At 45.7% G+C, this 14,113-nt stretch overlaps 1 protein-coding gene across 1 annotated transcript in view; it reads left to right on the top strand.

The window, feature by feature from the left end:
* Window positions 1-9,251: 9,251 nt before the first annotated feature.
* The window catches only part of MLEC (malectin), a 31,613-nt gene continuing 26,751 nt past the window's right edge, over window positions 9,252-14,113 (top strand). Inside the window, exon 1 of the mRNA XM_032229105.1 lies at window positions 9,252-9,598. Within this exon, the coding sequence (XP_032084996.1) occupies window positions 9,382-9,598 (217 nt within the window). The 5' untranslated portion in view covers window positions 9,252-9,381. The remainder of the gene's footprint in view (window positions 9,599-14,113) is intronic.

The raw sequence follows: 14,113 nt of genomic DNA on the forward strand, positions 1-14,113 counted from the left end.
CACCCTTTTACACAAGTGGGAATTGGGAGCTCTTTGTGCTCAGAGTGGTAGGCAACTCATCTAGCGCATTAAAGAATCAAAATGGGATTTTACAAAATTATTAAATTCAGGCAAAATTAAATTCATCACGGGGCATCTTAAATGGCCAAGCAGGCTCATATCTAGTGAGGGTAGCAGACCAGGAAATCCACATCCCTGCTAAGAAAACATGGTGGCTCATGCATCTATGAAGTGGTCAGGAGCACGGGAGTCTTTGGTCTTTATAAAACAATTGCACATGCACAAACACACACATCCCTTTGATGTGTTCATGGAGGTCTCACTATAGTGCCTGTATAAGACCTTCAGCAAAGACGAAGCACATGAAATGCAATATCAATGGAGATTCGTAATGCAATCAGCAGGAAAAGCCTTCCTCTGGATGACTAAATACAAAACGAAATACTGAAATTACTCTGTACGACACAACACGATTAATCTAGATCAGTGTTTGTCAACTTCAGCAACTTTAGGGTGTGTGGCTTTCTCTAGAATTCTCTAACCACCAAGGGAGTCTGAAGAATTCTGGGAGTAGAAGTGCACCCTCCTTAAAATGGCCCAGTTTGAGAAACACGGAAGCTGCTTGGAAGATACGGACATCTTCTGGCAGAAGTTGGTGGTTGTTGGCTGGGAAGCAAAGAGGGAGAGGGGCGTGGGAGGCTTTGGTGGTGTTGCCACTGAATAGGTGTCCTGTGCCTGTGGGAGGCCCAGCTGAGGGAGGGACTCCCATTCTGATCTCACATGCCTACAAAAGGAAAATCCCAGCTTGTAGAGAAGTGGCTGTGAAGAAACCTGAACTCTTTGCACAGTGTTCACACAACAAGCTAAAGTAGCGTCATAATCGCAGGCTAGAAGAACATGGCTGGGTTCAGGTCGTGTGCTCAGACCCATCAATCTGCTGATTATAGTTCCATATTAAGGTCAGAACCCAAAGACACAAAACCATCAGCTTCTTCTCCCACATGGTGTGAACCGCACTTGCCCTGACAAAAGTCCAGAATGGACAGCTCCCCCCATGGCTTGGTCTTGCCCCTTAGTTAGCACCTCTCATTAAACTTGGGGGGGAAAGGAGGGATCAGGACCCAGTCCCTCCAGCCTTATTCCTCCTGCAAGAGAGGCTCTCTTGCTTCTCTCGTTCTCTGTCAAACAACCCATGGAGGCAGGGGGAGGGTTGTTGGGAGGCAGTTTTCACGTACAGACGGATTTGGGGATTAGGTCTTCAATCTAATAATCTCATTGCACAGATTACTCATCTCATCTCCCAGCCAGTGCAGCTTAATTGGTCAGCATCTCAGCCCGTTTTTCTGGCATGAGACATCTGGGAGAGGAACTGGACCTCCTCCTCTCTGCAGGGGCCGTTCCAGCCTCATGTGCTCCAGGAGTGCAGGACTGTCTTGAAGCCATTCCGGTTAGGAAGGCCCAAGGGGAGAGGGGCAGGTGGAGGACAGGTGGTGTTTGGAAAGGCTCCATGCAGGGGATGAAGGGCAGTTCACTCCTCCCTACTAATAAAGGAGAATATTTGTAGCTCAGGGTTGAAATGAGGGGTCCTTAGTGCTCTTTGAGCTTGGTTGTTTCTTGCAGACGTTTCATTACCCAACTAGGTAATATCACTAGCACTGATGATGTTACCTAGTTAGGTAATGAAACACCTGCAAAAAAAATCCAGGCTTCGAGAGCAACAAGCTCCCTCCCCTGGCCAATTTACCCTAAGACAGCAGCATCACAAAACATCTGGATCTCTCAGCTGGTCCTCATTTGCCCTCCCCTTGCTTGGGAAGAGAAAGTACCCTGAAATGTTTGGGGTTAGAACCCCAATTCCAGACCATCCAAGCTGGAGCTGCTGCCGCCAGCCCTCTCCAGAGTGCAGCATTGGCGGTTCCACCACAAAACCGCGGTAGACAAAAGCACGCTCGACGAAAGCACATACGTGACGTCATCACAGCGCGACGAAAACATTGTGCTGTGAGCGGTAAATTTAAAATTAAAGTGAAAACCTTACCCTAACCCCCCCAAACCTAACCCTAAACCTAACCCTTAACCTAACCCTTAACCTAACCCTAAACCTAACGCTAACCCCTAACCCTAACCCTAAACCTAACCCTTACCTTTATGTGAACCGGCTTGCTTTAATTTTATTTTAATTTCAATTTAATTTATTTTTAATTTTTTTCGTCGCGCTGCTGATGACGTCAGGTACGCGCTTTCGTCGAGCGCGGTTTTGTCTACCGCGGTTTTGACGGGTCACGGCATTGGCAAAGACAAGGGGCCAGGGCTGGGGATCTCCAGAGGGGAATGTGGTCATGGGCACAAAATGACAGGTCTGCTACAGGGAGAATTTTTTAAGCAACATAAATGTTGGATTTTGAATGCTATTAGCGTTGGTGGAAACAACCACAAAGAAAGAGCTGAAGTTAGGAGCCATTTGCAGCTGCTCAGTTGCCAAGGAATGAACTAGATTTTGTGTACCACGTACTACCCCTTTCCAGTCTCCTCTGCTTGATAAATTGAAATATGACAATTCTATTCCTCTCCACCTGGTGGACTAAGTCACGCTGAGTCTCATTTACAATGATTACAGATGATGCTCATTAATCTCCTGTGATTTGGCACTTAGCTTAAGCTCCGATTTGTCCAGATCAGCAATCCTTCTTCAAATTATTTAAATGCAACTGAGAGCACATGGCTGAATATGAACTGGAAATGAACTGCTGCATCTCCTCAAATGGCTGCATCCCTTTGCAGCCTAAACCAAGCTTTCTGCCCTCCCAAAGCAGGAGCCAAGCAAAACCAGCCCACGGGTGGAAGCGTAGCAGGCCTTTCTCTATGGACAACTGTAGTTATACCCCTCCATTTTCAGCCTGGATTTGCCCAACCGGCATGTCAAGGCTAAAGTTTGTGGTAAGCTTGCCTGTTGTTTCTGCATGTTGGGTGGGTCATCTCCTTAAACCATGATAAACAATGACTGCAAGATCCCTTCCACCTTGATCGGGGGTCTCCAAACTTGGCAACTTTACGACTGTGGATTTCAATTCCCATAATTCCCAAGGCATGGCTGATGCTGGCTGGGGTATTCTGGCAGTTGAAGTCTACAAGTCTTAGACCTAGATGCTCCACTGACTTACTAGGTTTAGGGTAACATGTTGCGTTTTGGTAATTGGTGTTGAGGATTTAGCAGGATGTATGAAAGTACGAGAACTTTCTGCCAAGGATGGATAAAGTCACAGAAAAGCCTGGGTAGCAGTGGTGGAATTCAGCCAGTTTGCACCTATTCAGGAGAACCGGTTGTTAACTTTCTAAGCAGTTCAGAGAACTGGTTGTTTGAAGAAATCTTTTTTTTCTACTTTACAGGGCTAATCCTGTAAGGAAGGCAGGAAGAAAACATTCTGGTGTTGTTTCTAGCCTAACCTTTATTGCCCTGTTTACAGAAACTGCCTCTCAGGTTAACCCATATTACATTGTAACAGCTAAGGCAAAGTGCTCATGCCTACCCAGTCACATGACCACCAAGCCCCGCCTACACAGCTGGTCTTTAGGGCAGAGAACGGGTTGTTAAATTATTTGAATCCCACCCACTGCTGTTTAGGCTCCAACACTGTTTTGTTTTGGCGCTTCATTCAATCGTTTTTTCCTGCTGCCAGCAGCATTTTGCCAGAAAAAGGAGCTGAAATGGTGGAGAATTCAGGATTTTTATTTAAACATTTCTGTGCTCCATTTAATATGAGGGGGCAGGACAGGTATTCCCATCAGGGAGCAACTATCCTCGGATCCTGCCAGTCAAAAAACCCCAAAAGTGACCTTGTGCAAGATGCAGACTGTGCCACTGACACGAGTGATGCATGTTAGGTAATTGGCATTCTTTGTGTGAAGGCATGGCTTCCCATGGACACGTGTGCCAGAATTGATTCTTGGCCAAGGTAAGTTGAGCTGCTTCTGCTTCCTCCTATCTTTACTTACCTCTGTGTCCCGTAGACTTACTCCTTGTCAGACAATCAGACAAACAAATAAATGTTGTAGAACGAGGAGCAGAGAATGTTGGTCATGCCAGCCTGAAGAGGTAGTTTCTGCAGAATGCAGAGGGTTCAATTCCCTGCAAGAGGAAAATCACCCAGCAAGGAGCCTGTTGAGATCGAGGGCCCTTCCAGATGAAGGCTGGGCCTGACAAAGGGCTGCCATGAGTCCACTCTTTCATCCTCCCAGCAGATGGCACCATTACTGACATTTTGCAAAAACAATTTCTTCTCGTTTTCTCAATATTTCATCCATGTGATGGGTGCTCTTTCTTTCTGGGGTGTGGAGTGGCTTCAGGCCACTCAGCTCCAAACTTCAGTTTCTTGCCTTAGTCAAGGCGGCAAACTTCAAAGGGGCCAAAGCATAAAATTGTACAATGCTATATAAAAGAAAATCTGGTTCCTTTTTTGAAAGAGGTGAAAGGAGAAAAGATTTCAGGATGAACCAGGATGGGGAAACACGTCTGACTAAAAGCAGATGGTGCCTGGCTGACAATTCCCTCAATTTAAATACTATGTCCTCATACTGTCCCAATTTCTGAGAAGTGGAATTAGAAGTATTTTGATACAGAAACACTTAGTCATAATCTTTTCTCCTTGATTTTTGAAAGTATTTTTTTTTAAAGAACAATCAGAGCATTTAAATTCTATTCGGTTCTTGTGGTCCACTCTAATATTTCACAAGTCCAAACCTCAGGTAAATAATGGATTACGGTAATTGATTTTAAGTTGGCACAGATCTTTTTAAAAAATGAGTATTGCATGGTTTGATGTGCTACTTGTCTATGAGGATCAGCAGAGCTGGGAGCGGAATTCAGAGACTTAGCCAGGGGGTTGGACTAGAAGACCACCAAGGTCCTTTCCAGCCTATGATTCTATGCTTTTTTGTTTTACTGTGCAACCATAGTGAAGCCAGTGAGATAGTATGGCCTTCCTTTCCTTCCTGGTGCCTTGTAGATGGGTTGTACCTCCATGTTTCCAGCCTTCACAGCTATGTTGAGGATAATCAGAATGGTTTCCAATATTTGCACTGGCCACACTGCCTCTGGACACTGTCCAGATCTAACTCTAGGCTATAGTGTGCCCAGAAGAAAAGGAGAGAAAAGAGTATATAAACCAAGTCCTCTTGGATTCAGAACACAGCTTCATAGGATGAAAGGGACCTTGGAGAGCTTGCAGTGCAATCTCCTCCTCAAGGCAGCTTTATACCATCCCAGGCAAATGACTGTCCAGTGTTTTTTTTTTTTAAACACCCCTTAAATTGGAGAAAGTAAGGAGAGACAGTACGGGCAGCCTTCGGGAAATGCTGTCCTGCAAAAGTTGGAACAAGCTTGTTCCGCTGCTGGGAGGGAGAGGGAGATATCTCTTGGGCAGAAGATCTGGAGGCTCTCCTTTGGTGTAAGGAGGTTCGATTGTACCACTGTCTGAATTTGCAGGCCTTGCACCAAGCACTGGGCTGGGGCAAGGTGGTAGTGGAGTCCGTATTCCCTTCAGCTTCTGTAGTCTGAGGATGAGGAATTCTGAGCAGGATTCTTGTAGGTGAACAGCTCCACCTAGTGCCTCTAACTGCCTGCATGAATGCGTCTGGCTGTTCAGAGCATTCAGCTTTTATCAGTGCTTTAACATTTTATTGAGTTATGATACAAAATACAAAGTAAATAGGAAAGAAGTGATGGAAAAAAGGGGAGGGGGAGAAAAAGAAGAGTTGACTCCCAGTTCCCGCCACTGCAGTAAAATAAAGCATTAACATCAAACCACAACTTTTTTTCATGGTAATATAAACTAGCCATTTTTATAAGGATTTAACCATCTAATCCGTAAAACCCAAAATTAAAGTTTCATTCTGTTCCACTTCAAGCACAAAGTTCTGAAGCGCTCTCCATGTGGAAATGAAGGTATTTATATTCTTTTCTTAAATGGGGCACTCAGCTTTTAGATGCTACCAAAAAATAAAATAAAAGCCAGAATAACAGAGTTGGAAGAGACGTTCACTGTTCAAATGCCAGAAATCTGCCTCTGAAGAAAATCTGCCAGAGACCAAAGACCTGCCTCAGTTTGGGCCAAGTCATCGAGGTCTCTTGAGAGAATACACAGGGAGAGCCCTCGCATAAGAGGGTCACATCTTTGGGGGTCTTTGAGGGTCACAACTTTCTGCAGGTGTCTGAGGCGTCCCTAGAAGTATCTAGAAGCTTCTTCTGTCTGAAGAAACTATGAGAGAGAGAGAATGGACTGAATCCACAAGAGCAAGCAGGAACAAAAACAGAAAAGAGGCAAAGCTTTCCTCTGTTGCCAGGATGGGTTCAAAAGAGTGAAGCTTGTCCAGCAGAGTAACTGGAAGGAGCCCTGTGCTACCATTGAACCCCATTGAAAAACTGCAGAACAATTGAGGAAAAGATGCCGAAGCTCTGAAGACGGCCCTCTTTTGACACTGCCATTCTCTTCAGGAGCTGTTAGTTTCAAAAGACTAATGACACAATGAGAATAATATCTGAATCCTCAAATCCATATCACTCTCAAGGCTTTATGTTCTTTCTAACACTGCCCCGCCTAATCTCAGGGCACAAAAATAGACAGCTTGAAAGTAGAATAACCTCAACAGGCCATCGAATCCTAGAGATCTACTGATACATAAAGTTTTAGGTTCTCTACTTTGCACGAGGCTTAAGTCTAGGAAACCAATTTGGGAATAATACAGTTCCACAGTCTGATCAGGGGTCTCTCATCCTGGCAACTTTAAGACATGTGGTCTTTTAACTCCCAGAATTCCTCAGCCAGCATGTCCTCAAATCGTAAAAGTTGCCAAGTTTGGAGACCCCTAATATAGATGAAGGGCAATTAAAATGGGTTGACCATTAATAGTATAGCCTTTATTATCATTGTACATCATGTATACAATGACATTGGTTAATAGCTATAATCAAACAGATCATGCAGATTCAACAATACCACTTCCAGGAAGGCCACTGCTCCAAAAAATATGGAGCCACTTGAATAGAATCAGGTTAGGCTGGAACTGAGACAAAATTCTTTTAAGTGGGGAATGGCCAATGCTTGCAATGCACCTGGTGCATTGGAACAAACACAACATACATAATTTGCAAATGTCCTCTCAAGCTATTTCAAGGCACCTGGAGGCAATCTCTTTGCAACCACATCAGAAGCCGCTGCATGGTTAGCTTCCTTAGGATGTAAAATTATAGATTCTAGATAAATGAGGGAAAATAAATAAATTTCATCAACTGTAGAATCAGGCTACAGCATAACAAAATTGATAAAAGTGAAGGTTGTTTGAATATTTTCTGAATAAAAACACATTCTTCTATGAAATTGAGGAGAAGGTGATCACCACAAAGTTTTGGATGGATTTTTGCTGCAGGATAGAGTTTGGAATGCCAGATAATTTTTCCAGCTGAAATGTATTACTTGCCATAGAGGGCAACTGATGGTGAGGAAGGAAGTAGCAAATGGGATGCCACAGAGTCCAGGACAAGAGCCAACAATCCAATGATTTGAAGAAGAGGAAGGAAAGCTTATGAAAAATGCACATCAATGGGTTAACATAAACTTTAAGAGGGGTCTCCAAATGTTAAGACTTTTGGACTTCAGATCCCATGGTTGCCTGAGGAATTCTGGGCATTGAAGTTCACGTCTTAAAAGTTGCCAAGTTTGGAGAGTCCTGCTTTAGAAGAAGAACGGATAGAAGAGACAACTAGACTAGAAATAATACATTGGGCAAAGGCAACAATCTTTAAAGAGGAAGCAGTTCAAATCCATCATTATGGGATGAGAGATCCCTGCCTTGATTACAGCCCACATGAAAAGGACTTTGGAACAGTAAACAGCACTTTTGAGTTTGTGCCAGCCGCGTGATGTGGCTGTAAAAGAAAGTCTGATGCCCCTTTGGGCTGCCGCCTCCTCATCAAAAGTGCAATTTTCGACCCACACAGAGCACGCATAATGCTCTCCTGTCCTCAGGCTCTGAGCACAACCTGGCAACCTTCTTCAGAGGCTTGAAGGATGCTGCACAGGGGCCCTGGTCGAAAGGGCAAAGTCTGGTTTTTGAACGTTAGAAGAAATTGCTCCGATAAGCAAGAATAGGTTGATGACCAAGCCAAAGGCTCCGCTTCTCTGGGATGCTTCAGTAGGGATTCCCGATGAGCTCGAACAGGTGGTCTTTAAATGGCCCCTTCAAGCACCAGGCCTGGATTCCCCCAAGGTCCCCGGGCTGCTGGTGCTGAGCTGCAGCAGCTGAAATCGAGACGCGGAGAAAGCAGGGAATCGAGCAGGAGCTTAAAAAATGCACTCTGCACATGCGCAAGGGCCAGCAGCAATAGTGATTCTGTTTATTGCGCTCTCATTTCTAGGCAAAGTGCAGACACACAATGAATAATAAACCTATTACCACACCAAAACGTCGACGACCCCACATCCTAAAGTTGCCAAGTTGGGAAAAACATTGTTTTGCGCATCAACTATACCTATTTTAAATAAACTCCACGGCTTTTTAATACTTCATGGCAATTGCTTGCGAATAAACCAGGTGGGCTGAACAGCCGCCATCTCATCACGGGAAGCAATAAGATGCTCCGCTTGCATGCCACGTTAACGCGGGTTCAGTCAGGAGCGCCGTCCCCACGAGGGGACCGCTACTCGAGGACGGGCGTACGCTGCCATGGCAACCGCAGGCCTCTGAGCACCGGGCCATCAACTTCCGGTTTCCTGCCAGCACGACTCCACAATCCACCGCGCTCAGAAGCCGCGCTGTAGCTTTTTAATTGGACAGCCTACTTTGGGTTCTACCACTAGATCGGGGGGAGAACCCGGGGTGAATGTAGGAGAACGTTTTGCCAGGAAAAACACAGACATCGCAGTTCTTCCGTTTTCCGCTCTCTCTGTGGTAATAAGTCGCGGACAGCAGAGGCTGCCCAAAGAGAAGCGAATAGCTGCACCCCCATCAGGTCGCCGTGGAACGGTCCACGGCTACGCTCTGCCCCCAGAAAGGCGGGAAGCGTCACCAATAGGCGAGAGAATCCTCCAATCGACTTCGTCCGCTTGCGCTCTCAACGTACCTTGCTGCCATCCCCTCGCCGCGCACCTATGGGCCGGCGGCCGTGCCGATATGCAAATAGTGGGATCCCGGCAGCCAACGAGGTGGCGCGACCCCGCGAAGCCGCGCGGCGATTGGCCAGCGTCAGGGTAGCCGGCACGGCCAGCACGGTGGGGTGCCCTCTTGCGGCTGAGGCGGCGGGAGGCATGTGCGAGAGAGGCACCGGCGGCGGCGGCGGCGGGGCGGAGCCGTTGCCGAGCTGAGGCGGCAGCGCGGAAGGAGCCGGAGATGGTGGCCGCGGCTGTGGGGCCGCAGCTCCGCGTCGCCTCGCTCTTGGCCGCGTCGCTGCTGGCGCTGCTGGTGCTGCAGCCGCCGCCGGGAAGCGTGGCCGGGGCCAGCCTGGGCGAGAGCGTGGTCTGGGCCGTCAACGCGGGCGGGGAGGCCCATGTGGACGTCCACGGCATCCACTTCCGGAAGGACCCCCTCGAGGGACGGGTGGGACGAGGTGAGCGCGCCTCCCCGCCGGAGCCCCCGGGGAGCCTCCACGCGCGGGACTTCTGCACCTGAGGGGGGAGGGGGCGTATCTGACGGGGTGGGTGGGGGCTTGTTCCCCTTGAGAGGGAGAGGGGGGGCTCGTGCCCCTGAAGGGGAGGGGGGCTCGTGTACTTGGGGGTTGGGGGGGTTGGCGTGGGCCGAGGAGAGCCGCCGGGCTGGCTGGCTGCTTGGGTGACATTGGTCCCTGCATGGCTGCGATGGAGCCGCCATGTGTCAAGGCAGCCTATCTGGGCCTCCTGCGATGCTGCCATCTTCGCCTGAGACGGCAGAGGCGTGGAGGAGAGAAGGATGTGGCACCTGCCTGTTTCCTCAGCAGTAGGAAGACGGTCGAGCTCTGAGTTTGACAGCGCTGCTTGTCGGTGGGGGTGGAGGGGACTCTGTGTGTCTGCCAGGGCTCACCAGGGAGCAGCTGCCCCCCTGCCCTCCCTTCTGCTAAGCTGGGGGGGAAGGGGCGATGCAGGGGTTGCCTTCCACGTTGTGGGCCCAGTGGCAGCTGCCCCAGAAAGTAAACTTGAAATCCTGCCCTTCCCCTTTTGCTGCTCTGGAGGGACACCTGGCTCTGCACCCCTGGACAAAGGTGGCCATCCCACTACTCAGGCTGGGGTTTTGGGTGGGCATGCTTCCAGAGGAATGCTGGGCACAGGCTACCCGGTGCAGGATTAGCCCCTCACCCCTACTGCAGGTGGAGCTCTGGATGCTGCATAGATCCTGGTGTGAAGAGGGTGGAAAGTGCACGGGTCGCCCACGTGCGTAGGCTTTGAGTCCAAGGCACCATGTAGATGATGTTGGCCAGGAGTAATGCAGGCCTCATTACCTGGAACATCCGGCTGTGGGGCTTCCAGGTGTGTTGGACCACAACTCCTATGCATAGGGGAGCTCCCTCTTTTTTTCCTTTTGTGGATTTTGCCTTTCATATCCCTGCTTCTGTTCTGGGGAAAATCATGGCTTGATCTCGCACGACCGCTCCTGTCTTGCTGCCTTGGTGTGAATTTCAATGCACCCTCTGCATGCAAGCAGAAATTTAAGCAGCAAAACCTCCTTTGCAGCTCTCTGGGATGCAGAAGGGAAGATGAGGGATAGATCAGGGGTTCTGACCTTGCTGGGCTTCCCCTTCTCCTCGTTGCAGTGGTCTGTTCTCTTTCTTCAGAGCTGCCCTCCCTGATCTGCTTCTCTTTTTTACCCATTTCCCAACATCTTGGTTTCTTGTCATCGCTCACTTTCTCCTCCTCTTCGCATTGGCGTCTTGTGGCTGCATTTTGTGGCTTCAATTCTGCTGAATTCTTTTGACAAGTCATTTTAATTTGCTTTTCTTGTATGAGCATATGGCCTGTTCTCCTTTTGATTTGCATTGGATGATGGGGGGGACAGCCTATCATATGTGTAGCTCTGACAGAGATAGATAGCTGTGGTTTCTGCTCAAGGAAATAACCACACCAATTCCAGGTGCCTCTTTAAGGAGTTGCTTGTGGTTTGAGTAAACCAGAAGCTGCTTCTTTTCTACCTCCTTGTCTTATAAAATGCTGCAATAATTTTTGCTTCCTGTTCTTTCTACATTGCTTGGGTTTTTTCCCCCCTCTGCACTGTTCTGTTTTTTAGTGTCCCATAACTGGGCTTGTGGAAAGTGGAAAATGTTAAGCCATTGCAAAGTTGCTTGACAGTTTCATAACTTTGTGCTCCAGTGGTTCCAATAGTTTTCTGCCTAAGTTTAGCTCAACTGTCTCAGCTTCTTCCCCATTCTAGAGGGTGATATTGGAAGGACACAGCACTTTGACACAACGCTGCAGTTCCTGCTTGCACATTTCCAGTAATACTTTCACTGCTAAGGGAAGATGGCTTGATGAGTAAGGCTTTAGTAGATTGTGTGGTTTTGCAAAACAGATCATAATCTTTAGTAACGTCTCTCATCATCGGGGGAGTTTACAGATATGGAATATAATATTGCTGCATAAGCTGAAGATTCTTTCAGTGACATGAGTTGTCAGAAGTTTCAGCCCTGAGCTCTGTAGTATGTAAAAATGACAGTTTATTAACTATTTGCAAAGGAGACAAATGCTTAATTGATTTGCGGTTGATGGACATAATTGGGATGGTGGACATCTTAAAGGGTAAAAGCAGAATTTAAAACTCATGGTACATTAGAGAAATAGTCTGAAAATAAATGAATAGTTCCACGATGAGAAATTGAAGGAATTTGGAGGATTAACTTTCAAAAGGGAAGACTAAAGGTGCAGCCCTCTTCAAATACCTGTAATCATCTCATATTGATTGGTATCCTGCCTTTAATATTTTTACAAATAACTCAAGGTGGCAAATATATCCAACATTCCTTCCTCCCCTATTTTCCCCACAACAACAACAACCCTGTGAGGTGGGTTGGGCTGAGAGAGAGGTACTGGCCCAAGTCACCCAGCCAGCTTTCGTGGCTCAGGCGAGACTTAAACTCACAGTCTCCTCCTTTGTAGCCTGAAGCCTTCACATTCAGACCAAAATGACTTGACTGGACCAAACTGGAGGATGGTCACAATCTTCTCTTTGAACAGAACTTTTTTATTTTTCTTTAAAAAAAAACACAAATATGTCATCATTTGTCAATCATTAAGACATTGAAGTACAATTTTTTTTGTTGTGTGTACCCCTCCCTCCCTCCACCCCCCCACCCCCCCTCCTCCTTCCCCCCCCCGACTTCCCAGAACCCGTACACGGTATGGATTTTTAACTAACACAGTCTAAAATCTATTGAGAAAAAAGAAATAAAGAAATTAATGACATTCTAGATTGACCTTAGCTTCTTCTTACTGAACTGACTTTTAACAGTTTAAATCATTTCTGATCTTAAGCATAGGCTAACTAATTTCTTAGTCCCGTATTTATTTTGTATATAGTCAATCCATTTTTTCCAGTCTCGTTTATATATCTCATTTGAATGATCTTTGAGATATGCCGATATTTTAGCCATTTCAGCTAAGTTTGTTACTTTCAATGTCCATTCTTGGATTGTAGGCAAGTCTTCCTTCTTCCAATATTGCGCCACCAACAGTCTTGCTGCAGTTATCAGGTGCAGAATCAAATTGGTCTCTACCACTGTAAAGTCAGTACATATACCTAGTAAAAATAACTGAGGACTAAACTTTATCCTTCTTTTAAAAACATTTTGCATGACCCACCATATTTTTATCCAAAATGCCTTAACCTTTTGGCAGGTCCACCATATATGATAATATGTAGCATCGAGAGAACCACACCTCCAACATTTAGGCTGTACATTCGGATACATAGAAGCCAGCTTTTTAGGATCTAAATGCCATCTATAGAACATCTTGTAAAAATTTTCTCTCAGATTTTGAGCTTGTGTAAATTTCACATTCTTACCCAGATTCTTTCCCATGTATCCAACATTATTGGTTCCTCAATATTTTGAGCCCATTTTATCATACAATCTTTAACTAATTCTGTTTCCGAATCCATCTGTATTAATACATTATATATCCTCTTTATATGCATTAAGCTTTGATCTCTTATTTGTTTAAACAGATTATCCTCAACTTGAATAAAACCATTTTTGATCTATTTTCCACCTAGCCTGTAATTGCCCATACTGGAACCATGTTTGAACTACCTTCTCCTCTTTTAATACCTCTAAAGATTTAATTGTAATACCCCCCTTTCCGAGGTAAGAAGCTGTCTGTAAGTAATTCTGTCCTGTTTTTGTGCTGTATTCATATTTTCAATTGCGTGTCTAGGAATTGCCCACATGGGTATCTTGTCATTTAATTTATATTGGTATTTCTTCCAAACCCGCAATAAAGCATTTCTTAAAATATGACTTTTAAAATTCTTATCCAATTTTTTGTTGAATAACAGATAAGCATGCCAACCAAATACCAGATCGTGTCCCTCAATATTCAATATTCTATCATTGGTTAAATGAATCCAATCACTAATTACAGATAATGCCACTGCATCATAATATAGTTTTAAATTAGGTAGTTTCAATCCTCCTCTCTCACGTACATCTTGCATTATTTTCATCTTTACCCTCGGCTTCTTTCCTGCCCACACAAATTTGTTGATACCCTTCTGCCATTCTAAAAGGTTCGCATCTTTTTTAAGTATAGGTAACATTTGGAAAAGAAATAAAAATTTTGGTAAAATGTTCATTTTCACTGCCGCTATCCTACCCAGCAAAGATAAGTGCAATTTCTCCCATTTTTCATCTCTGTCTGTATGCTATGCCAAAGTGGTTCATAATTATGCTTATAATTTCCCATTTGAAGTTAAAATGTTAACTCCAAGATATTTGACTTTTTTAACTACCTCACATCCTAGCATCACTCCTAATTCTTCCTTTTGTTTAATATTCATATTTATAGCTAATATTTTGGTTTTTCCTAAGTTTATTTTAAAGCCCGACACTTGACCATATTGATTAATCGTATTCATTAAAACCATACTGGATTCCTGCGGT

Source organism: Thamnophis elegans, chromosome 13 (genome assembly GCF_009769535.1).
Source record: "Thamnophis elegans isolate rThaEle1 chromosome 13, rThaEle1.pri, whole genome shotgun sequence".
NCBI lineage: Eukaryota > Metazoa > Chordata > Lepidosauria > Squamata > Colubridae > Thamnophis > Thamnophis elegans.